Source organism: Momordica charantia, assembly GCF_013281855.1.
Source record: "Momordica charantia cultivar OHB3-1 chromosome 10 unlocalized genomic scaffold, Mcharantia_2.0 BLBB01000010.1, whole genome shotgun sequence".
In the NCBI taxonomy this organism is placed as follows: domain Eukaryota; kingdom Viridiplantae; phylum Streptophyta; class Magnoliopsida; order Cucurbitales; family Cucurbitaceae; genus Momordica; species Momordica charantia.
Window position 1 is genome coordinate 22,061,392 of NW_028275158.1, and position 24,939 is coordinate 22,086,330.

At 33.1% G+C, this 24,939-nt stretch overlaps 3 protein-coding genes across 4 annotated transcripts; 2 read left to right on the plus strand and 1 right to left on the minus strand.

Moving 5' to 3' along the window:
- The first annotated feature begins 3,657 nt into the window (after positions 1 to 3,657).
- Positions 3,658 to 7,895, plus strand: SCAMP5 (SCAMP family protein). Its single transcript, XM_022289624.2, is given in 13 exon segments — positions 3,658 to 3,848; positions 4,425 to 4,544; positions 4,638 to 4,700; positions 5,009 to 5,042; positions 5,145 to 5,267; positions 5,863 to 5,925; positions 6,018 to 6,111; positions 6,265 to 6,310; positions 6,399 to 6,466; positions 6,548 to 6,596; positions 7,033 to 7,056; positions 7,058 to 7,099; positions 7,488 to 7,895. Coding segments are annotated over 13 exon segments (816 nt in total). The 5' UTR covers positions 3,658 to 3,791; the 3' UTR covers positions 7,521 to 7,895.
- Positions 7,896 to 8,715: 820 nt separating this feature from the next.
- PRK (phosphoribulokinase) lies at positions 8,716 to 12,988 on the plus strand. Its single transcript, XM_022289623.2, has 5 exons — positions 8,716 to 9,760; positions 10,591 to 10,675; positions 10,755 to 10,839; positions 10,958 to 11,202; positions 12,595 to 12,988. The coding sequence occupies exons 1-5, from the start codon at positions 9,216 to 9,218 to the stop codon at positions 12,844 to 12,846; spliced, it is 1,212 nt and encodes a 403-aa protein (XP_022145315.1). The 5' UTR covers positions 8,716 to 9,215; the 3' UTR covers positions 12,847 to 12,988.
- Positions 12,989 to 13,636: 648 nt separating this feature from the next.
- On the minus strand, positions 13,637 to 20,026 carry LOC111014849 (early-responsive to dehydration stress protein (ERD4)). Of its 2 annotated transcripts, XM_022289700.2 has the most exons (8): positions 19,467 to 20,026; positions 18,524 to 18,676; positions 17,940 to 18,075; positions 17,127 to 17,228; positions 16,910 to 17,029; positions 16,732 to 16,812; positions 16,025 to 16,366; positions 15,808 to 15,949 (listed from the first exon to the last, which is right to left on the minus strand). In XM_022289700.2, exons 1-7 carry the CDS (start codon positions 19,778 to 19,780, stop codon positions 16,061 to 16,063), a joined length of 1,212 nt encoding a protein of 403 aa, XP_022145392.2. In that variant the 5' UTR covers positions 19,781 to 20,026; the 3' UTR covers positions 15,808 to 15,949; positions 16,025 to 16,060. The 2 variants fall into 2 exon arrangements, with proteins under 2 accessions (XP_022145393.2, XP_022145392.2); XM_022289701.2 differs by lacking the exons at positions 16,732 to 16,812; positions 16,910 to 17,029; positions 17,127 to 17,228; ... (1 more) ...; positions 18,524 to 18,676; positions 19,467 to 20,026 and adding exons at positions 13,637 to 14,263; positions 14,735 to 14,968; positions 15,234 to 15,558 and having other exon boundaries at positions 15,704 to 15,949; positions 16,025 to 16,339.
- Between the last annotated feature and the right edge of the window lie 4,913 nt (positions 20,027 to 24,939).

Sequence of the window (24,939 nt, forward strand, 5' to 3'; positions counted from 1 at the left end):
AAATAAATAATAAAGCTGTGGAGAAGATGGAAAGGCAAAGGTCGGCAGAAGGCATGGAAGGAAGAAGACCCAACAAAGTACATTAAAAGAGATAAAAGGGAGAAAATCCATTTGGTTGCTTATTGGATTGTAAGATTTTAGGGGCAATTTTTGGAACAAAATTTACGGTACTACCAGACTATATGGTCCATTTCATTTATTACTTGTCTCGTCAATGTCATATTAAAAATAACGTGAAGTGAACAAAAATATAAAATTACAATGTGAAGTGAAAAAAAGAGTATGGTACTATCGTAGTAGTGGAAATTTTCACAAGTGGAGGTAGTATGAAAATTTTGTGAGATCAAATTTTTATTTTTATTTGTTTCCAATTTATGGTATACGTGAGTATGGATACTTTTTGTAGTATTGTAATTTTTCCGATATGCAAGTCAATCTCACCTCGTTCTTAAATGATGTTGTAGAAAATTTGTAGAAAATTTCATAGTACTATGATAGTATGACAAATTTTCTATACTACTACATTACATTACAGGGTTTGTTGAATAATATTTAGTAAAGTACGTTCATCTTTTGAAATATATATGCAAAAATTACTAAATTAATATGTGTAGAAGTTTTTAAGGAAACCATTTTTTAACCGTAATTCAAATACCGAAACCAAAATTCTAAATAATTAGGGACCATGTTGAAAAGATATACAAATCAAAACATCATTTATACCACAACCTTGACTTATGGTCCCCTTTTCCATCGAGGTAAGATATGTATGTATATATTGAAAAAATCTATGGAGTATATTTTAACTTACTGCATTGTCAGTCAAAACGAGCATAGCTTAGTAGTAATTGACATATACCTCAAACTATAAGGTTGTAAGTTTGATCCCCACCCCACATGTTTTTTCATAACTGGTAAAGTGAAATGGGGACTAAACCTTTAATTGTGATGACCACTTAATTAATAATTAATTTTTCATATTTGTTCTTTACAACCAAATACAGTAAGATGAGACATTGTTTCGTGAGATTAGTTTTAATTAAATTGATGGGATGTAAATTTGGATAAATATTGAGTGAATTTTAATTACTTCTTTTAACATTTGTCAACGTTTTTTTTTTCCTTTTTCATCTATTTATAAATAATATGTAGCTACATTTGATAAGTGTTTATTATTTTATTGAAAAAAAATCATAAACATTTTAAATAAGCATTTATTTGTATAATTATTCAAAATTTTAAATTAGAAGAGACTTTGATATGAACATTCAAATTTTAAATTAAATATTTCAAACTTTTTAAAGTAAATTATTTTTAAGTTTATTTTGTATTTTTACTTTTTTTTGGTAATAATAATAAAATAATATTTTTTATTTATATTACAAAAATTTTGATTTCTCCAAATTTTACTTTAAAAAAAAGAATAGTCATGTCCAAATTTTACCATAACTTTTTTAATTTCACCCAATTGAACATATATACATACATCCATATACATATATATATATAAAAAGTGTTCCAATTTTGCCTTGCATTTAACTTCCACTCAGTCATTTACTGAGTTTAACAAAAAGTAGTGTAAAAATCTCAAAAACTCACTCATTCTATCAATTTAAGCATAACTCAGACTAAATGTACATAATCAAAATATCAAATGTTTGAATTTCCACCCAACATATTGTTGTAGTTAAAAAAAACCCACTCATTTTAATAAAAATTCAGTTTTGCACCAAATTAAATTTGATCAATACATATAATAAAGGAACTACGTCCAAAAATATATATATATATATATATATATATATATATATACACACACACACAAACTCTTAAGTTTAATGTTTCTTTGAAATCTCATCAATTCCGTACCATACAAGATACATAAGGTTGCAACACTTTCGTTTAAATTGCAATTTAATGAAATTGAAAGTTTTAAAGTAAAAATTGATATATTTTTTACTAGTTTATTAGTAAAAGTTAACACGTTGGCATAAGGGGTGTTCAAAAAATCCAGTGACCCGACCAACCCAATCCGATTGGGTTGGGTTAGAAATTTTTTCGGGTTGGGTTGGGTTGATTTTTTTAAGAACCGAAAATGCGGTTCGGTTCACAGGTTAAATGAATTTTTGGCTGGTTCAACCCGAATCGAACCGAACCGAATCCTATATAAATTAATGTGTGTGTTGTCTATATATATATATGCTTTTTTTTTTACGTAGTTACTTTATTATATGTATCGATCAAATTTAATTTGGTACAAAACTGGATTTTTATTAAAATGAGTGGGTTTTTTTTAACTACAACAATATGTTGGGTGGAAATTCAAACCTTCGATATTTTGATCGTAGTTTGAGTTATGCTTAAATTAGTATATTATAAAGAAACCCTAGTTCCTAATAGCCCACCTTGTCTACCTCCTCCTCCCCCTTCCTTTCCCTTCTCTCATCTCCCTTCATCTCCATCTCTTCTTTCACTCTTGATCTCTCATTCTCATCTCTTCCATAAATCTCATATACTAATTGTTGTCATCCATTGTTCGATCTACTGTTATTTATCGTTGTTCGTTGTTGTCTGTTGCGTACCAAGATCTACTGTACAAGATTTGTTACTATTCATCGCTACTCACCGCTAGATCTGTTGCTGTTCATCATAGTTTGTTGTTGTCCTCGCCAGATCTACTGCCATTCGTCGTCGTTCGTTGCCATCTGCACCAGATCTATCGCCATCTGCTTCCGTCCACCGCCAGATCCGTTCTTCACCTTCTGCAGCCGTCTAATGTTACTCGTTGCCGACCTGGTAACCCGACTCAACCCAACCCAAAAATATAGGGTTGGGTTGGTGAGTTCATCTACCCGAACTTTCGGGTTGGTCCAAAAAAATTGTCTAACCCGACCTAACCCAACCCGTGAACACCCTAGTGACAAATGTTCTAAATGGTCAATAAACTCATTTGACCGTTAGTTGACTAAATGTTAATGTAGCAACCAGTATTTTTCTTTGTTCTTTAAACAGCGACAACGAGCAACACTTTCAAATCTATTAGATTTAGCAATTAACGAAAAATGCAACTGCATGCGACAGACAATGAACGATGGATTGCTAAAGAAGAGAGAGGGGGGAGAAGAGAGATATGATGTTGATCATCAAATCAACAAAACACATATATATATCTTATATACATACATATTAAATTAAGATATTTTGTCACAAACATATTAATTGTCACATCAATTAAGTCAAATAATGATCAAATGGGTTCAGACACTATTTAGAACCCTTCGTTTAAAGTTATCATTAAAAGTGTTCATTTAAAACTTCAAATACTAAATAGATACTAACTTAAACTTTAGGTACAAATAATATATTTTCTAAATTGTTATTTTATCTTGAAAGAGCAATGAATAGAAACAATATTTTCACATAAAAATCTCGATGTTAGAAACCTAATATTCAAAATATTCAAAAGTTAGAGGACTAACTTCGAAATTTAGAAACTGTACTGCAACGGAATAAGAAAAGGGAATTTAATTTGAAATCGAAGTTTAACAAGTTTTTGAAAGCAAGTGCACAAATTCAAAATTTTAAATTTAAATAAATTTGAATTGATAAAAAAATAATAAAAAAGAATATAAATTCAAAAAAGAATAATTGGGCAAAAATTGGAAGCCAGATCCCGCGTAGCAAACAAGCACCGATAAAAGGGCAAAGCGGCACCATCCACTCCACCACTGCCACCCACCGCCTTCCCTCATTTCTCTTTCTCTGCTCATTTTTAGGGATCTGAAACCGCCATGAATCGCCACCACGATCCCAATCCTTTCGATGAAGAAGCCGTCAATCCTTTCTCGGTAATTTCCTCACAATTTCTCTCTTTCTTTTGTGGCCAAGTCTCATTTAGATCTGCTGTTCATCACTTTTTTGCGTTTTTTGTCTCCTGTTTTACGCGATTTTTAATCGGCGAATGTCTCGATCGGGATCTCTGGATCCTCTTTTCTATTTTTGAGTTTTGAGGTGGTGAAGGTGAGGTTGTTGGATTCTTTTTCGCCTGGATCTGACGGAAATCTTGCTAAATTTGGAGGAATTCTGTTGGTTTCTGGCTGCTGAGAAAATATCGTAGAAGAATTGTAGGAGTGGTGTGGAGCAGTTGAAGAAAAGCCGACTTTCTGAAGTAGTACTTTTTTTTTTGGAGTACTGAGGTGGATGATTTCATCATTTAGGATTGAAAATGAGCGTCATCACAATCTAATTTCACTGTTTGTGTAGAATTATTATTTGAATATGCATCGTTAAAAGCAAGCATTTCTTGATTAGTTATTGACAATGCTACTGATTTCTGAAAGTAAAGAAGTAAGCAAATCAAGCTGGTTTTTAGGAGGATTGAAACGGTAATATCCATTTGTTTTTACTAATTTCGGCATCCGCAGAAAGGTGGTTCTGGTGCCGCTCCTGGATCGAAGCTGCGAGTTCCACAAGTGGTATCAGATGCTCTGGGCTTTGGACAGAAGCATGATGCTACAGTGGATATACCGCTTGACACGATGAACGTAATGAACAATATCATATTATGTTTTTTTCTTGCTTAGATTCTCTTTACCTGGAACGGAAGAAGCAAGTAATGTTTTGTTTGGTTCGTTTAGGATCCGAAGAAGAAGGAGAAAGAGCTTGCTGCTTGGGAAGCAGAACTTAGTAGGAAAGAAAAGGTTATTTTATGATATCCATAATTTTGTGCTTGTTTGCGAATAATACTACATCTTGGTCCATAAATTGACAATATATTAATACATTTGTGTAGTTGTTGACCTGCCCTTTTTTTTATGCAAGTTGATTTTGTCAACCCCACCCCCCCCCCCCCCCCCCCCCCCAAAAAAAAAAAAAGGGAACACACAGAGATGTGATTTTTTTAAATCCGAGGTCGGGGCTTTGCTCCCTTATACCAGGGACATTTGTGCCCGCCCCAATGTGATATTTGTTGAAACAATTATCTAACAACATGCCTCATTGTTAACAGGAAATCAAAAAGAGGGAAGAAGCTGTTTCTAGAGGTGGTTGACAATAATACAATACACAAGTGATGACATTGAATGTATTTTGGTTTTGTTTATGAAGCTATATTGACTGACTATAACTATTTCAATGTCGCGCAGCTGGTGTCCCTGCTGACGACAGAAACTGGCCTCCATTTTTTCCCATTATTCATCATGATATAGCCAATGAAATACCAGTACATGCTCAGAAGTTGCAGTACTTGGCTTTTGCTAGCTGGCTAGGTATGCAAAGTTAATTGTCCCAATTCATCCTCACATAGTTTTATTTGTTATTTTTTTTTCCCTTTTTCCTTCTTTAATTTCTGCTTTTCTTTTTTGTTTTTATGGGAAGGAAATGGACGTTTCAAAAGATATGAAAATTGTGCACCTTATATTAGGCAAGAGACCCAATCAAGATAATGCCTATTTTTTTTAGTACAATACGTGGATAGAGATCAAACTTACAATCTCTTGGTTTGAGATATATGCCAATTACTTCTAGTTTGCTTTCTGCCTTTTATTTAGTAAATGAGTGACATACCAACCCCTCTTCCTCTATTTTTTTCTTTTAGAAACTTTATATTAAAATATTTTAGTTTGTAACTCTACTATACATGAAAGAGTTACTCTTCTACTCTTCTACGCTTACATGATGTGCTTTAGCTCACTCAAGTTCTTGCCTCGGTTAGCACCTGATCTATAGGCCCGAGGAAGCATTTGTACTTCTAGCATACCCTGTCCCATAAAAGAAAGAATATTGGACTTTTTCTTTCTAAGCATATATCATGCAACATAGTTGTTTTGTACTCTACATCTTCATCCCTTGCTGTTTTTGCAGGTATAGTGTTGTGCCTGGTCTTCAATGTAATTGCTATAACCGTCAATTGGATAAGAGGCGGGGGTAATTATGTCACTCTTGATTCTTTTTTGTGAAATGGTTTTTTACCTTAAGCTGCAACAAATGGGTTTGTTGACTGTTGTCACAACTTGCAGGAGTCATAATCTTTCTCCTTGCTGTAATATACTCCATACTTGGAGTTCCTCTTTCATATGTGCTGTGGTATAGGCCTCTGTACCGTGCTATGAGGTGAGATTGGATAATCTTTGTATTTCATTCAAATGAATTTAGAGGCTCTCCTTTATTGGGTTTCTCCCTACGCTGTTGTTATATGTGCGCTCATTCTTGTACACTTTTGGTGATTTGCTGATCGCTGATGGGATTTTGTATTTTAACTTGCAGGACAGATAGTGCCTTGAAGTTTGGTTGGTTCTTCCTGTTCTACTTGGTACGTGAAATTTGTCTCAAGAAATAATGGTCTGTTTTTAATCCCTTGTTTCATTTAGTAGTCAATTAATTAAATTTTCACCGTGCAGATACATATTGGATTTTGTATTTTTGCTGCCATTGCACCCCCAGTTGTGTTCCATGGGCAGTCATTGACGTAAGTTCATTACTACCATTTCATTTTTAGGCTTTTAATATTGCTTGCATTGTGCTAAATATATACTCCAAATATTTTCAGGGGCATCTTAGCAGCAATTGACGTCTTCTCTGCCCATGTTTTGGTTGGGGTAAGTTCTGAATATAAAATAATAGACAACTATAAATATCTTAAACCACCTCTATATTTATTTATTTATAATGTGAAATGGGGGATACGATCAAGTTTCATCAATTTGACTGTCTTCATGTCTTCATTGCATTATTATGCATAGTTAGGTGCTGTCATCGTGTCTAAAAATTGAGTTTAAACTATATCATATAAATATCAATGGAATACAAAATATATATATATATATATATATATAATTATAGCTCAATTGGTTTAGACATATATTTTAGACCAAGAAAGCAAAGGTTATCGGTCTATATTCCATGAACCATTGTTTTCAACATTGTATGCAAATTGCAATATAAATTTAATGGAAAGTTAGATTCCTATTTCCTATTGTATCTATTAACATGCTTATGCTACTCCAAATTTGACTAACATTGGATTTCTTGTAGATATTCTACCTCATTGGATTTGGCTTTTTTTTGCTTGGAATCGCTCCTTAGTTTGTGGGTCCTTCAGGTAAGAGACTCAACATCCTTATCCTCATTTCCTTTTCTTTTTCTCTTTTATTATTATAATTTTTCTTCTTGGAGGGGAAGCACAGTTTTGTTAGATTTTAGAGAGGTCGTTCCTTGATTTCTGCTTCCCTCAATAAAATTCAAAATATTGGGTATATTGTGGATTTGTTTGACTTAATAATGTAACTCGATTAATGTACAAACATTCATATGCTTCTATTAGAGTAGCTCCAAGCTACTATTTAAACCTTCCAAATTAAACAAAATCATAGATTATTGGAACCGAGATAGAAAAATAAGACAATCTAACAAGATTTGTAGAGACGAAGTTTGAGTTTGGCCACGATTTACGATTTTCTGTATCTCACTCTTCTTCTTGGTTTTTGCAGAAAACCTACTTGTATTTTAGGGGAAACAAGTGAGAGAGATTAAGCAACGGTTGCAACGTTGTGGCGTTTGGGCATCGTTTCGGTCAGTCATTGTATTTTAGAACGTTGGTTGGTGGTTCGTTTGTGAGGTGAGAGAAAGATGTGGATTCTAAAATTGTTTATTGTTGATGGGTGATATAAGGTATATAGTTTTGCGCCAAATCTATCTGGCGATGCAAAAATATTAGATAGTCTGTTTTGGTTTTGTTTTTGAGCTACAGATATATAGCTTAGAACTTAGAAGCATCTATCTGGTGCGGTGAGGTGCAGTGGAGTTGGGGTGTACCATTTTCTCCCTTCCTAAACTCTCTCTTCTGTCTCATGCATATTTTTGTCCCCTCCCCCACCCCAATTATTAACATTCTCTTAGTCGTTTTTCCTTTTTTTTTTTTCTGAAAAATATTTGAGTGTTATTTCTTTGATCACCATTAACTTTTCGACAAGTAGAAGAGAGATGCAAAAAAAGAGATCTTTTTGTGTTGTCGTATGGATAAAGAAGATGCTAACTAGAGTGCTTAGAGATTTAAAATTTGTTTGACTTGCAACAACTATTGCACCTAGATCGAAATACAAATTAGTGTTTAATGAGTGTTTAATGGTATATAGAATCAGTCTCTTTTTTGAGTTTTGAGGCTTGAATCTTGAAAATGAAACTAAATCCTGTTCCTTCTATCTATAAGGGGGAGAGAAGATAGGTAGCATGATTACGTTCTTTGTTTAGTTGTGTTAAATGCTCAAATTGAAAAAAATTCTGAAAATTTTGTGTTATATTCAAATTGACGAAAATTCTGAAAAAGGAAATTTTGAAAAGGCAGGTTCTTTGGGTGTCAAAATTTGTGTCGAAAATCAAAATTTTATTCTAAATGACCTCAGAAAAGAAAATAATAATGAGAAAGTTTTCCTTGAGAAAATGCTCTCGGTTTGCTAATATCAAGTGGTATCTTTGGCATATGCTACTCCATTCACCATTCTACTATTGGCGAAGTTACGATTAATCAAATTAAGATGTAAAATTTTTCTTAAAATTAAATAACAATCTAATCACGAATATATTTATATGAATATTTTCATTCGCTTTTTTATTGAATTTATGGTTCAAAATATGCAGAGCATTGAGAAAGTGTACAATTTTGAAGACCCTAGGATCCAATTAATTGGATTTCAGAGTTTTCACCTCTTCTCAATTCCACACCTCTCACTCCTCATCTATAACTGTCCAACCATTTATTTCCACGTGGCATCCCAAATATCCAAACTGAAAGAGATCCACCACATAAGTTTCTCCCATTACTGTTTCCCATCACCTCATCAAGAACTCTATCTTTCATAAGAAAGCATACATTTCAACTCTTCAAAGGAAAAAATAACTAGGAAATTACAATTTTACCACCGTCCACTGTCAAGATTTTACCAAGAAATCAGGGGTACTTGAAGAAATTTCTAAGTGAGCTGATAGATTAGCCTTCACCAGCATCCCAGATTTCCCCTTACTTTTCAGACTGTTTTCTGTTTTTTGATCCCATATTTAGCCTCCTCTAATCTTTGTGTTCTAAATCTTTCCTCTGCAAGAAAAAGAGGGGGTGAAAAGAAGGCTAAACCCATAGCTTAGAGTAACCAAAGATCCAAATTGAAACGCCATCTTTTTCCCCCTCCTGAGTTGCTTTCTGAGGAGAGAGAGTGAGAGAGAGAATGGCAACAGTTTCCACAGCCAAGTCCCTGAACTACACAGAATCAGTCTACTCATCATCAAAAACCAGCTTAGGATATCCCCAAAAACAGGTGATTTTCTTCACCAGAGGCAAGAAAACCAACAAGAGAGGGCCATGGCTGATAACCTGCTCAGCAGGTGACCAACAGACAGTTGTGATTGGGCTTGCAGCAGACTCAGGGTGTGGGAAGAGCACATTCATGAGAAGGCTAACCAGTGTGTTTGGAGGGGCAGCAAAGCCACCAAGAGGTGGAAATCCAGACTCCAACACACTCATCAGTGACACTACCACTGTGATATGTTTAGATGACTACCATTCATTGGATAGGACTGGAAGAAAAGAGAAGGGAGTCACTGCTCTTGACCCAAGAGCCAATGACTTTGATCTCATGTATGAGCAAGTCAAGGCTCTCAAGGATGGGATTGCAGTTGAGAAACCAATTTACAATCATGTCACAGGTCTCCTAGATCCACCTGAGCTTATTAAGCCCCCTAAGATCCTTGTCATAGAAGGCCTACACCCAATGTAAGTTCCATCTTCCCCAATTTCCCTCCCTCCTGAATTCAATTCTTGTGAAGGGATTACTAGAAGTGAAGAGTTCTCTTTTTTCCCTTTGCATTTTCATATGTTCTCTTGTTCTCTGTTTATCTGATCAACCAAACCTTTCCACTTTGTTATGAAGGGGTAGGGTTACTTGAAGTGAAGAGTTTTTTGTTCCTTTGCATTTTCATATGTTTTATTAGTCTCTGTTTATCTGATCAACCAGACCTTTCCACTTTGTTATGGGAGGGATTACTTGAAGTGAAGAGTTCTTTTCCATTTGGATTTTCATATGTTTCTCTCTCCATTTATCTGATCAACCAAACCTTTCCACTTTCTTATGAAGGGATTACTATATTTATTTTCATATGTTTTCTTACTCTGTTTATCTGATCAACCATACCTTTCCACTTGTGTTATGAGGAGGGATTACTTGAAGTGAAGAGTTCTTTTCTCTTTGGATTTTCATATGTTTTCTTACTCTCCATTTATCTGATCAACCAAAACTTTGCACTTTCTTATGAAGGGATTATTAGATGCATTTTCATGTGTTTATTTATTCTCTGTTTATCTGATCAACTAGACCTGATATGAGGAGGGATTAGTTGAAGTGAAGAATTCTTTTCCTTTTGGATTTTCATATGTTTTCTTGAACCAAACGTTTCCATTTTCCTACTGATCACCATCAGAACTTCCATCACTAGAGTAATAGAGGAGAACGAATTCGCACTAAAATTTTGCGGCCAAGACAGTGAAACCATTTGAGAAAATTTTTCTTTAATGAAAATTCATCCATTGGAGCTATGTTAATGCAGGTATGATTCACGAGTCAGGGATCTTTTAGACTTCAGCATTTACTTGGACATCAGCAACGAGGTCAAATTCGCATGGAAGATTCAGGTACACATTAATCAGATCATTTCAGAAATTTCCACCTATCTACATCTCCAATTTGAAATTCAAATCAAAACGATTGCAGAGAGACATGGCGGAGAGAGGCCACAGCCTCGAAAGCATCAAAGCAAGCATCGAAGCACGAAAGCCAGATTTCGACGCATATATCGGTAATAATTAAGCTTCAATTTCAATCAGCCATAACCAACCAGATGAAAAAAAAAAAGAAATTAGAAAAACTCACCAGAATCTGAATGCGATTGATTCTTTCATTGTTGCCGGCGCCAGATCCACAGAAGCAATACGCCGATGCGGTGATCGAAGTTTTGCCGACGCGACTGATTCCAAATGACAACGAAGGGAAAATTCTTAGGGTTAGATTGATAATGAAGGAAGGAGTAAAGCATTTCAATCCAGTTTACCTGTTCGACGAAGGCTCCACAATTTCATGGATTCCTTGCGGGAGAAAGCTTACGTGCTCGTATCCTGGAATCAAGCTTTTCTGTGGCCCTGAAACCTACTTCGGCCATGAGGTAATCCTTCTGAAACTTCGCATTTCACCATTTCATGCAGAGACTTCAAAACTAACATGTTCGTATCGTATCAGCTTTACAAGTTTCTGTTCATCGATTTTATTGGTTCGCCTGCTTTGGATTTTTTAATGCCTAAATTCTAACTTTGGTTCCTCGTAATTGTGTCTAATCAATTTTCAAAGGTTTTAAAGCGAACGCGCTCAAAACTTATCTCCGACTAAAAATCTGTGAATTTGAATTTTTAAATCTTACATATCACACTCTAATAAAAGTTTAAAGGAGAGATTAAAATAGATGTTTCGAAATTATATGGACCAAAATAAATATATAGGATTTAACCATTCTCAAACTTTAAAAAATATTTTATAGATATTTAAATATTTTTAGTTTATATCTAATATATATTTGAACTTTAAAACTGTGAAGTCCATAATTGTTTTTGAATTGAACTTTGTGTTCAATAGAATCTTAAATTTCTAATTATATATTTTATAGGTCCGTAAAATATTTTTAAAAAATGTTGAATAGGTTGACGACTATTGGATATAAAATTGAAAGTTTAGGAACCTATTAAACACTATTATAAATTCAAAAACCTATTAAAGATAAAATTGTAAGTTCAAGGATCTCAACACTTTTCAAAGTTTAGAGACTTTTTATGCATAAATTTAAAAGTTCAATGCAAAACTTATAATTTTACATTTTTAATTTATAAATTTAAATTATAGGCTAAATTACAAGTTTAGTCATTGAATTTTCAAAATTGTGTCTAGTAGCCTAGTATGTTCGTTAACTTTAAAAAATATCTTATAACTCTATGGACTTTTGTCTAATAGGTTCCAATACTTTAAATTGTCTAATAATTCTAGAGTTATAGTAATTTAAACACTATTTTTTTTAAGTAATAATTTCTCAAGTACTTTGACTAATGACAATGTCAATCACTTTAGAGCTACTATTTGAATAATCATCTCTCAAACGCTTCTTCAAAAAGGGTTTTAAAAATATTTTAGTTTATGCAACGTCATAGATCTTTTTTAAAATACTTTTAATCGTCTTAGCACACTTTAAATTAGTAATTATCAAAAGATGCTCATAGAAAAAATCTTTTATTTAAAAGGTTTTTTTCTTTTTTTCTTTTTTCAAATAGCATCCCAAATCCACATTTGATTATAATCTTGATATGTAAGAGTAATGTAAGAGTAATATAAAAGTACTTATGGCAAAACACCAAAAGCACTCAAACTGATTTGTGGTCAAGTATTTTGGCTCAAGTGCGACGTACATGAAAATACTTGTAAGACATAAAAATGATTTGTTATTAAACCGTTTAGAACGAAACTACTTTTGTTAAAATCACTCATTCGAGGCGTGCTCGGTCTTGATATGTAGGTGAGCGTGTTGGAGATGGATGGGCAATTTGACAGATTGGACGAACTGATATATGTAGAGAGCCATCTAAGCAACATCTCCACCAAATTCTATGGCGAAATCACACAACAAATTCTGCAGCACTCTGATTTTCCTGGAAGCAACAATGGCACAGGCCTCTTTCAGACCATCATTGGCTTGAAAATCAGAGACCTGTATGAGCAGATTATAACCTCCAACCAACCTTCTCAGCCTCAATCAGCAAAGGCCTAAATCTTGTCGGTTCGGTTTGTTCGTCGAGTGGTATCGGATCGGTAGTAGTTTTGTGATATAGAGAATTACATGTATTGTTTTGTTCGGAGTGTAAACAATAAATTTATTGTAGGAATAAATCTCGTCTCCATGCTTTGAGATATTTTCTGCTTTTGTTTTCAAATATGATATTTGTTAACCTGAACATAGCTCAATGAATTAAGACACCTGTCTGTGTTAAAGATCACACATTGAAAAGGGAGGGGACCTAACAATGATTTATAATAGACGTGGGCTACTCCTCTCATTGCTTACTAGTTCTTAGATGGAACTCCATGAATATTAATATGATATCAGAGTCCAAAACGAACATCTAATCCAACCAAGATCGATGAGCCAAAAGTGTCACGATCTTGAGGGGATAGACTACTCTTCTCATTATCAATTGATTTCGGATTTGAGATGGAACACCATGAATATTAATAGTCTGCAACTAAAAGATCGTAAGTTTGAATCTCCACTCTAACGTTTATACTCAAAATATATATAACTGTGGACATATATCACATATATCATCGAACAAAATGGTGGAGGTTCTCACATGTTGGACTAATAAGAAATCTCCTCTCAAAGAGAGAATCATACCTCTCAACAATTTAATATCTTGTTGGATAAGTATTTTGTTTTTAATTTTCTATTTTTGAAAATATTTCACCTATGTAATTCTTTGCTTTTCAATATAATTTTTAAAAATATTTTAAGAATTTATGATCCACAAAGTCTTGTCAATCAAAGACAAAAGGCATGAAACTGAAAATAAACACTCAATAATGCTTTTCATTGGGAATGAGATAATTACAATTAATGAAGACGAACATAATGTTGGTTAAACTAATTGGCTAGGGGGTGTTAATTCTATATATAGAAAAAGAAGATCCGAATGTAAATCATTCCTCCTCGAGCCTGCAAATTGCTTGACGAAAAGTTAAACTTACCGATCGAAAATGAGAAGGAATCAACAAACCATTCTATGCTCGTAACGGATACTAACTGCACAGATGCTCTATTCTCTCGAAGGCAATGTTAATTTCTATATCGACTAAATTTTTGCATTCTAAGGCTCGGGATCGTAACAATAGGCATAGTGGTGAGAAGGATGTGAAGGATATACAAAGTGAGGAGGGGAGGGAGGATGGTAGATATAATGGGGTGGGGATTGGGGATGATGATGAACAGTGTGTGGTGGGGAAGGAGAGCTGAGTTCACTCACAGAGCTGTCCTCATGAATGGGAGATTTCTGTTTCTCTACTTTAACCTCTGGCAACTCTTCTTCCTCAAAAGACCTGAAAATTGGATGCAGGTAAGCATCTGCCAAGAATGCTTTCACGTTGAGGTTGGGTTCGGTGCTCCGCTCTAGTGTATCCTTGGCCATTGCTTCCTACATGAGCAAAAATGATGAAATATAAAACTTGGAACTTTGGGAAAGAAGTGTAAAAATTAATATGAATTATAAGGTGGGTTACAATCCCACTCTCGAACTTTCAATTTCAGTAATATCCACTTGAACTTGTGCCATCTTTGCAATTATGTGGTCTTAAAAATTACAACTCTGCTAGTGGCAGTTGCCAGTTTGAAAGATGCACAAATCAGTTCTGAAGTAGAAGGATTGTTACAATCACACTTTGGGTTGTTGGGGCGGTTAAAATTAAACTTGCGAAATTATTGTAATTATACTCCCAAACTTGAGAAATTGTTGTAATTAAACCCGACTACTAACATGGTTTAATTGAACAATTTTGGCTCAGATGTAGTATTTTCCATTTTTTCGAAACTTTGTGGTGAACCAGCAAGGCATGAACAAGTGCATAAAATATCAAATACATGTAGATTTGAAGTATTTAGAATTTACCTCGAGAGGGTATTTACGAAATGCAGGTTCGAACCGGTTCTTACAGTACTTGTGGAAGAACAATGTCAATATCGGTAAGGCGACGAGCAGTGGAGTAGAATTGGCAGCCTTTTTTGTACTCAGCAAACCCAATAGAAGTAGTTGAGATATCAACAAGCTTGCTATGATGCGGCTGTGGACATGGGGCCAGAATGCACCAACACTCTCATATTGCTGATTATATACATTGATTATCTGCACAGTAGATCCATGTTTGAAATATACGAATCACTAAGCCATCTAAAGACATGGGATCAAATAAATCCAGGTATGTCAACCATATTCCTTTCCGGTCACCACAACGAAATGTTCTGTTCTAGTGAATTTGTGCAGCTTGCTGTAAATAGAAGGGAAAATACGTATTGAAGTGTGCCTATGTGTCTTTTTCTCTTTCTAATGTGTCCACAACAAAAAAATATGTATTGAGTGGTCGGGAGCAATCGAGTGAGTAGTGACTAACCTGATGGCGGTAGACCAAGTATGCAAATGCGAAGAAGATGAGAATAAATGGTAGAAGAATTGGGGTGACCACAGCATAGACAATTCCTAGCAGGAAGTACAATTGTAAGCTCGGTAAAGTTTCGGGAAACTCCACACTTCCTGGGTCCATTGCCTTCTCTCTATCTCTTTCAGTTTTCACCAAAAAGAGATTCTTGAGATGAAAGATAACCAGCGGTTTCAATCGAAGAATCTCACTTGCTATTCCGGCCCACCCATCCACCATTATGTAAGTGATGAAGAAAGTAGCCTTCATCGGTATAGAAACTCCAATTGTCCGGGGAATTCTGCAAACAAGTTCACCAGAGAATCAAAAGATGCATAGGATGCCATTTGAAGTTGATCTTTAATTGAAGATTTTATAGTTCATATACATTAGAGAGAAGATCAATTTGAAATTGCATATCATTAATTTAGAGTGAGAAACATTACTGTGTAGGAGATAGGTGAAGGAAGGAATGCAGTTGCTCAAAAGCAGTACCAGTCACAATACTTCCCAAGAACACATTTACCAGCATAAAATAATAGTACTTCGCCGCAGCCCTTCGCTCGAGCATAGAAACTGCTACATGCCCCTCGATTTTGGACATGATCATTAGAACTGTTGGGAGTATATATAGAAAGACTTTGAGAGCCAAGCCAGGAAGAAAACCCTGTAAAAATGATTTGACGAAGCTCCTGTTCGAGAAAACGAGGTTAATGATCAATCTTAGAAGATTTCACGTTAGGAAGTAGTCGAGTAGATTGACTTACAATTCAATGACTGGCCGTAGGAATGGGGCGACTCGTTCAAGACCTTCCAGATTGGCAAGTGATTGAACAAAAGCAATTGGAATCATATAGAAGAATACCAGAGCGAAAACTGATAAGGATATAACCAGTTTTTCTAATGCTGAGGGAAACAAATGGTATAGCAAGGTTTCGCCAATAGACATCACGAGGTTCTGGAGCCCAATTTGTCAGCCATGATGTGGGATTTTTGCTCTGCTGAGTTTGTGCACAAACTGCAGCGCCCCAACGAGAATTAAATGAAACGAAAGCAACTGGTGAAATTGCTTTTGGATCTTTGATGATTTTCTGTCTCTCCAATGCCATCTAATCCGTGAACAGAGTATTAAATTTTCATCATGTCACAAAATTTCATTATATTGGAAAAAATTCAATGAAATAGAAAAAAGAAGCATAAAAATCAACAAAATATTACTAGTATAGATATACATTCACCTTTCTTTGTTTGTAATCTACTTTTTGAAAACTAAAAAAATATTTTTTTAAAACTTGTTTTTATTTTTTAAATTTAGCTAATAATTCAAACGTGTTATTAAGAAATGTGATTAAATATACCAAAGAAATGATAGGAAGCCAGCATCATTTTCAAAAACATAAAGCTAAAAACAAACGGGTTATCAAGTGGGCCTAAAGAAATAAAATGTCGAGAACTTTTGAGTCTAATGACTTACTCTCGCGTCGAGATCCTTAATTTGTTGTTTGTAGAAATCGATCGAGTCGACTCTAGTGCCACAGAGTCCAAACAACCCTATCTGAAAGAAAGAGTTCGAACTGTCAAATTCAAATGTATGGCTATAAAAAGTAAAATTCCTAAGTCATATTCAAGAGTATTGGTGAATGGATGGATACCTTTCTAGTCGGTCTCTTATCGGGATGTCTTTCAAACTTAAGTTGGTTGTAATCCAACCAATTTTGGAGCCTTGCTCTCTTCTTTGCCAGTTGAGCAAACTTGTTTGCATTATATATTGCCTAAAATCAAGAAATTAATTAAAAAATAAATACCAGATTGAGAAAAAAGAAGAAGTCCAGTTTCCTTCAATATATTCGTATATGGTACAAGTATCACCTGATGAGAAAGATAATGTTCTGGATGGATTTTGTGAAAGAACTGATCAACACTATCGGACGTCGAGCGACCCGAAACATGTGGTACATTCCTAACCAACACCTGTGAAGAAGATAACAGTAAGAATTATTATTTGGACTGATGTTCAATAGAAAGTCGAACACTTTTGACTGGAATAGGAATCTCTAGTTCAATATTGTGACACATTTCATGACCTTCAAAGAATTGTATATGATTCATCCTAAAATGAGTTCATATTCTAAAAGGAGAAACTTCAACCTCCATGTAGGAGATTTAATTTCAGCTACATAGTGTCTAGGGATCCAAACAGGCCAAGTTACAAGTTTGTTCAATTTTTTTTTCTAGTGGTTTATTTGTGTTAGTAAATATATTTGATCATTTATTTTTGTGAATTCTTAATTTAATTTTATTTATGAAGCTCGACAAGTGAACGAGTAATATCAATGGAGAAGAAAATGACATTACAAAGGTTCAAACTTAAGAGTCTCTACTCTAACTATGGTAAAATTAAAATAAATACTAAACCCAAAACCTTAAGCTAATAGATTAGGGTACATTTAATCATTTTTATATATTCTTAATAAAGTGCGGTCCTTCAAGCTTTTGAGGAAATGAGAGAGACAGAGAGATGGAGTGTCGAGTTGATCCACCATGGTGGGACCCGAGTGCCAGAACACACAAAGTTTCTCAATAATAATGAACAAATGGAATGAGACCAAATAATTAACTACAACAATTTTCTCCCCGATGATCACATAGATAAATGGTTCTCATAAAAAATTCTTTACTCACAGTGAACTGCTCAGCACGTCTGCGTTGTGATGCCAAGAAATTCAATCTCATTTGTGCTACATTGTCGTATTCTTTGTAAAGCATGTAACAAATCCATATTGTGAACAGGTACTCCAATCCTATATGAGCAAAAAACCTGAAACTCAAATGTAACAATTGTTCTGTTAATGTGCATTTCCCAACAAGTCACAGAATAGAGATCTGGAAAAAAAAAATGACTATTTTATTTTCTCCCAAATTTTGGTTGAGTATTCGCCTGTAATCAACATGTTCAGTTCAATTCACCTAAATATTTTATATTTTTCAAAAAAAAAAAAGAAACTTAGATTTCAGTATGAGACTGACTTCAACTAGAGTTGTTAACAATCTACTTACTGAATTTCGTAAATCAAATTAATATGAGCTGGGACATGCAGAGTTGTATTGAGAATGGTGTGACACTGGGTGAAGATGATAAAATTAAATGTCACTTCACCCTATCGTCCCTATAATGTGGATAAACAAACAGATTTGAGCATTTTCTAACATGATGATAAATAGTAAAATTCATCTACTAGTGATTTATGATGACAAGGTAAGCTCACCTTATAGATTGGGGACGAACATTGGATATCGAAAGCTTATCGATGTCACTTACAACCAATTCTTTCCTTAAGAAGAACAACGTCCCACTCGACACATTGACCGGGATAAGAACAAGGAGCGCAACAATGGTTATTGGCAAGAATATCTTCAACCTGCCAGTAAGCAAAGGGATAGAGAAATCCTTATAAATTGGCAGTAACAAAAATCTCATTTGATAATATTTTATTTTTTATTCGAAATACTAACAGAATAAGGTTTTGTCTGAGAAAGTGTTTTCAAAATAGTTTTGTCTTTTTTTTACACTGTTTTTAAGAGTTATGATTGGATGACCTTTTAAATGTTAATGTTACTGTACAAGAGGGAAAATATTTTAAAATACAGGTCACTGATGAGAATACTAAAATAATAATAATAATATTTTTAGAAAGATGAAGAACATTCCAAATAAATTCAAGTCAACGAGCTTAATTTGAAACAGAGCCAAAACCATGGGCAGCATAAAAGCTTGTAGATTGCCCAATATCGGTGAAAATTGCAAGTTTGGCCCTTGAACTATCGAGATTATGTCTAATAGATTTCAGAACCTTAAAAAATTGTCTGATAGATTCTTAAAACTTTTCAATTTTGTGTGGAATAGGACCTTGATGAATTAGATATTTTGTAAAATTCATTGAAAGTTCATCAATCTATTTTGTCAAATATTGAAAGTTAGAGACTCCTTAGAAGTTTAAGCACTAAACTTGAAATTTAACCCAAAAATCTCAAACAGTAAAAGTCCACAGAGTAAAAAGAAAAAAAGTTGCATCTCTGAAATAAAAATTCCTCCTAACCAAAATCACAATCAACCCAACACGAAGAACAGAGACAGAGCATTCCAATTCAGAATCATCTTGAAAACAGAAATCATGAGAAACAGATACAATTAGCAAAAGGGAAATTTACCCGAGAGTGTAGATTCTGAGAAAAACAGCAGAATCAAACCCAGCGTGGGCGATGATTTCAGTCTCACTCATCTTCAGAGCGGCCGGCATCCAGTTCAAGAAGGAGAGATAAGTGAATATGTTGAGATTAACAAATTTTCCGACGAAATTTCTGGAGCTCCGGGGACTGCTCCGTCCGCCATTGATGTACAATTTGGGGAAGTAAACTCTGTCGTTAATGGGTTGGATTCTCAGCAGAGCGAAAGCCAGAAGAAAGACGAAGGCAGTGAGGATGTTGATTAGTGCAGAAACTCCAATATCGCCGAGAGTCGCCATTGGAGGGGTGGGAGCTCAGATTGAAGGAGAAATTTCTAGAGAAAGAGAGGGAAATTGAAGGATAAGAAAGAAAGGAATATGAGGAAAATTTGTGTAGTGGGTTTTGCAAGGAATGGATAATCAAATGGGAGAGCGATTTTTGCTTGTGGGATTTGGTCATTGACCTCACCAGAATGCCATTTTAGTAGTTCACTGCATGTGCAGAACGCAAGTGGGAGAGAGAAACAGAGGGAGTGAGTCTCTCTCTCTTTTTTTGAAAAATAATTAGCTGCATGCTCAATAACTTTTTTTCTTTTTTAATTAACTTCGTATAATTCAGCGGTAATAATTATATATCTCAAAGGGGTGAGTTAATCGTCAACTTTCCCATATTGTATTAAAAAATTATTTTAATATTTTGAAATATAAAAAAATTTATATATATATATAGATACATTGTTTTAAATATTTATTTCTCTTAATTAGTTGATGGATAATTATAGAATATAGAGAAAATTCTGGTAATAAGATGGTATGAGATTTTTTTCTCGAAAAAACTTCACTCTTAAAGATTTAGGGGGAAGCTCCTCCTGAATGATCGAGGTCGAGTAGTATATAGACGAGTGGATAAGGTAGTAATTATACAAAATTAACAAAAACATTTGTCTATATAGGACCATACAGTAATTGAGAATGAGCTCCCTCCAGTTCCTCTAAATCTTACCGAGGAAAAGTTTTTTACAGGAAAAAATCTGATACCATATTATTACCAGAATTTTCTCCCTACTCTATATTTCGTCTTTTTTCTTGCTACCATACAGTGATGTATTTTTTTATTTAATAAAGAAATACTGCATTAAAAGTAAATAGGACTACTAAGAGTTCTATCATATGAATAGTGACCATGCATTATCATCACAATCCACGAAAAAAACAATTGTCTCAGACAAAGAAATGATTAAAAATAGGTCAATGGAACAAATTATCCGTTAAAGAATTAGGTATGTGAATAAATTTTTAGCCCACAAATTGAGATGATGTTTAATAACAATGTTGATTGTGTTAAATAAAATAATATATTATCTAATGATGTGTCAAAATGTAAATATAACTCGTAAAGAAAAGAAATAATACTCTCTCCTCATCGGGTTCACAGAGTTTTAAAAAATTAGTTTAATTTTTATTTTTGCACTATATTTTCGGGCTTTTCTATATTTTTACTTTTGTAAATTTAAAATGATTTATTTTTGCTCGTGAAATTTTTAAAAAACGTGATTTTTTTTTGGCACTCTAAATACAAAAACAAATTAACACAAGTATGACAATATTTAACTCAAATTATTTAGATAATGAAATAAACATTTTAAAAGTACAACCATCAAAATAAAATAAAAGTGAAAAGTATATAAATTTAGATGCATTAGATTACCGTCAACCTGAACATAGCTTTAAAAATACTAGATTTAAACATTATAAAATAATTTTTTTTTATATGAGAATAAGAATTCAAACTTACAACATTTTAATCGGAATTAGTTAACCACTTGAGCCATATTCGAGTCGTAACAAAAAAAATTAAAAATCAATGTTAATCTCTCTCTAAAGTGAAATTCTTTTATTACTTAGAAATGAATAAATAAAATTTGAAGAAAGAATAAAGCGAAGATCTTCAGCATAGGCTGTGGCGGCGTCGCTGTCAATATTCGACTGGTTTCACTTTCATTTCCACGCCGCGGAAAAGTTGGGTGTCGTCGTGAGGAACCCAAATTAGCGCCAATTATTTTGGTGTTTTTTATTTAATTATTTGTTTATTTAATTATTTTTTCTTAATCTCTTACCAACTTCCACCCCCAACATTTTGATTCTCTTTCGTCTGATTTTGGAAATAAATTAATGAGGAATTAATTAGAGGTTGGGAATTATTTTGGTCGCATATTAACTTTTGAATGGTTTTCTTTATTATATCATTTACATGTATGATATAACTCAAATCAAATTTAAATTTAAATGTAGCGTAAAAAAAACATTTATAATATATGTTTGAAAATATTGAAAATGTGTTGTATTTTTCAAAGTACATATTAAATTTATATTTTTCTAGTGAAATTTCTCGTTTTTTAGTAGGATCATTTCTTGCCATAATTTGGTTCCTATGTTTAATTTCATATTACATTATAAATTTTGCTTTTAAATTATTCACAATGTATTATCCACTTTAAACTTTGAAAAGTTTCAATTATATATCTGATTTTTCAAATTATGTTCGTATTGTCAATACTATTATATGTCAAAATATTGACATGACATTAAAATAATTTTGGTCATTACTTGGTAGAAGTTGCGTCTTCGGGTTGAACCTAATACTTCACATATATTTTTAGGCCCCAAGCCACATTCCTTAATAACACATTAAAATAATTTTAATTGAGTTAATATGATAAGTAGCTTGAGAGGCTGACCGTATGCCAATTTAACATTATATCAATAATATTAACAAAAGAGTTTTATTTCCTTTTATTTCTTAAAATACTACACATATGTAGTAGTAGTAATAATAATTGCACATTTTAAAGTTTTTTTCAATAGGATGAGGATTCCAACTTGTAATTTCTTAATTATAAACAAATATCAATTATTGCTAAAATAAGCTGAGGTTAGTGGGCACATTTTAAAGCAATTGAAAATATTTTCAAGACGGAAAATTCAAATACTAAATTATGGTTTGTGTTCTCCCATCTCTTTAATTAGTATATATCAATTAATATTTTATCTAAATTTACTATCATAACCCAAAAAAAAAAACAAGTCAAGTACTACATTAATCACATTTTATGACAATTTTAACCAAGTGGATAAAATATACATATATTTGGATCTCCCATCTCATATCTATTGAATCAATATAATTTTTCATTGTGTTAAATAATTTTTTTTAGTTGAACGACATGTAGAATAGAAATTCAAACTTCTAATATTTTACTCTCTGTTTGGAACCTACGATTGGAGGGATTTCAAAATCTAAATGGATTTTGAAATCATTTCACGTGTTTGGATATATAAAGAAAAAAAAGAATTTGAAATCCTAAATGATTTGAAATTCAATTTTTTGTTCAAACATTTTTCGTTCCAAATAGGTCGGATTTGTGAGGATTTTAAGTTTGAACTTAACAAATTTTGATTTTGCACTACTTTAGTGGAAAAAGAATACATATCACTTCAACCTCATTTGCAGATCATCGTCAACCAAATTAATTTCAAATTTGGATTTGTCTACTTTTTTTTTAATGCTAATAACCATAAACTGACTCTCTCTTACATTTCTTTTTTCATCACCATTCAAACAAACTAAGGTTAATTTTCTATTTTGTTTTTGGTGTATTTAATTTTCCTCATATTTCAATATTTATTAGATCTTTATATTATGTTTTTTTTATTTAGATCTTTATGTTTATGTTTTAGTTTGTATGTTTTTTTCTTCTTTTTAATATTTGAATCCGAAGTTGAAAAAAAAAGCATCGAATCAAGAGATTTGAAAGTTTTTTTTTTCAATTTAGGTTTTAAAATAAATGTGACATTGATAAGTTTTAACTATTGTTCAGTTAATTTGATTAAATTATTTATGTTTCAGTTTATATTAAAATATTATATTATTAATAATATAATATTCTGCAAAATATTAAGGGCATAATAGTAAAATATTATACTTTATTTTCATTTTTGTGAACATCTAAACAAAGAATTTTAATTTTAATGATTTAGAATCATTTTTGTTCCAAATGCAATTAAGAATTCGAAATCATTTCCGTCCTTTAAAATCCTGGAATTTGAAATCATTTTATAGCAATTCCATATGTCAAAGGAAGCATTAAATTTTAGGGAAATCCTTAGGAATGACTACAATTATCGTTAAGCAAAATGACCAAAATTTTTCTAAATTGCATGACATGACCAAAATTAGGAATTCGGATTTTATCAAGTTAGGTATATATTTAAGTGGGCCGGTGTTAGATTAATATTTGTTTGTTATTTTCAAAATAACTACTATTTAGCATGGAGTTGTTGGTGTCATGTGATTGCTTTGAACCCAAAATACAATAAAATAAAATAAAAAAAGAAAAAAGAAAGTGACTTTTAATTAAAAGGAAAGTGTGGTTTGCTAAGTGGTGGTAATGTGGGATCATCATTCAAATCCATCATTAATTAAAGTGGGCAAATCATGCCTTTTTAAATTTTATACTTTAATTTGATTTTATCCCCTCTCAAAACCATAGTCATAAGAAATAAGTAGGGTTTTTTTTTTTTTTTTAAATTTCATTGCCATTTGAAGGGCACAAATTAAATTATCCAAGTAACGAGGGTTGTTCAGCAACTAAAATTTAAATTAAGCTTTCACATTTGATTTTTTTTTAATTTTAAATACCTTATTTTAATCTTTGAAACCTTGTGAAAATTCATTTGATTTTGGTAAATATAATCTTTATCTCTCATGCCTTATTCTCCACCATGATAGGTAAGGAATGATTAGACAAATTCTCAAATCGCCTCCAAGGTTGCCTTATTCTTCGTCATGACATGTAAGGAAGGATTAGACAAATTCTCCAAATCACACTGGTCACGAATTTTAATATAATTAAGACTAATCGCATCCCCATATTCCAAATGGTGTTTGAGCCGATTATCGTCGTCGCCCACCTTTTGCTCGGTCTTCCTTGCCCCTGGACCATCGAAGTTATTTGAACCAAGATGTAACGAAAATGAAAAGTCATCCTAAGAGATCGCAGGCGGATGCCCTCTCAAATTCTATGTTTAATAACTCTTCAAAACAATGACAAAATCGCAAATCATACATAACAATATTGCCTTTGATTTTGTTAAGCGCAACGACACTATCAACATCCAAGGGGTACATCCCCAACACCCGGCCACCATCCGCCATCACATAAATCAGTAAGGAAGAAGGATCCTCCCCGAAAATTGTCTCCACAATAGCATGAGAATTCCTTATTAAATTCTAATCCATGCTACTTAGTTCTTGAAAAAAATCACGAAAACACACTCTCTCCACAAATAGAAGAAAGAGAGGAGAGGAGCAAGCTGCTGGGCACATAACCCCTCCCCACTTTTGGCTTTTAACTCTTCTCAATAAATATATATATTTTTTAGAATTCAGCTACTCCCAA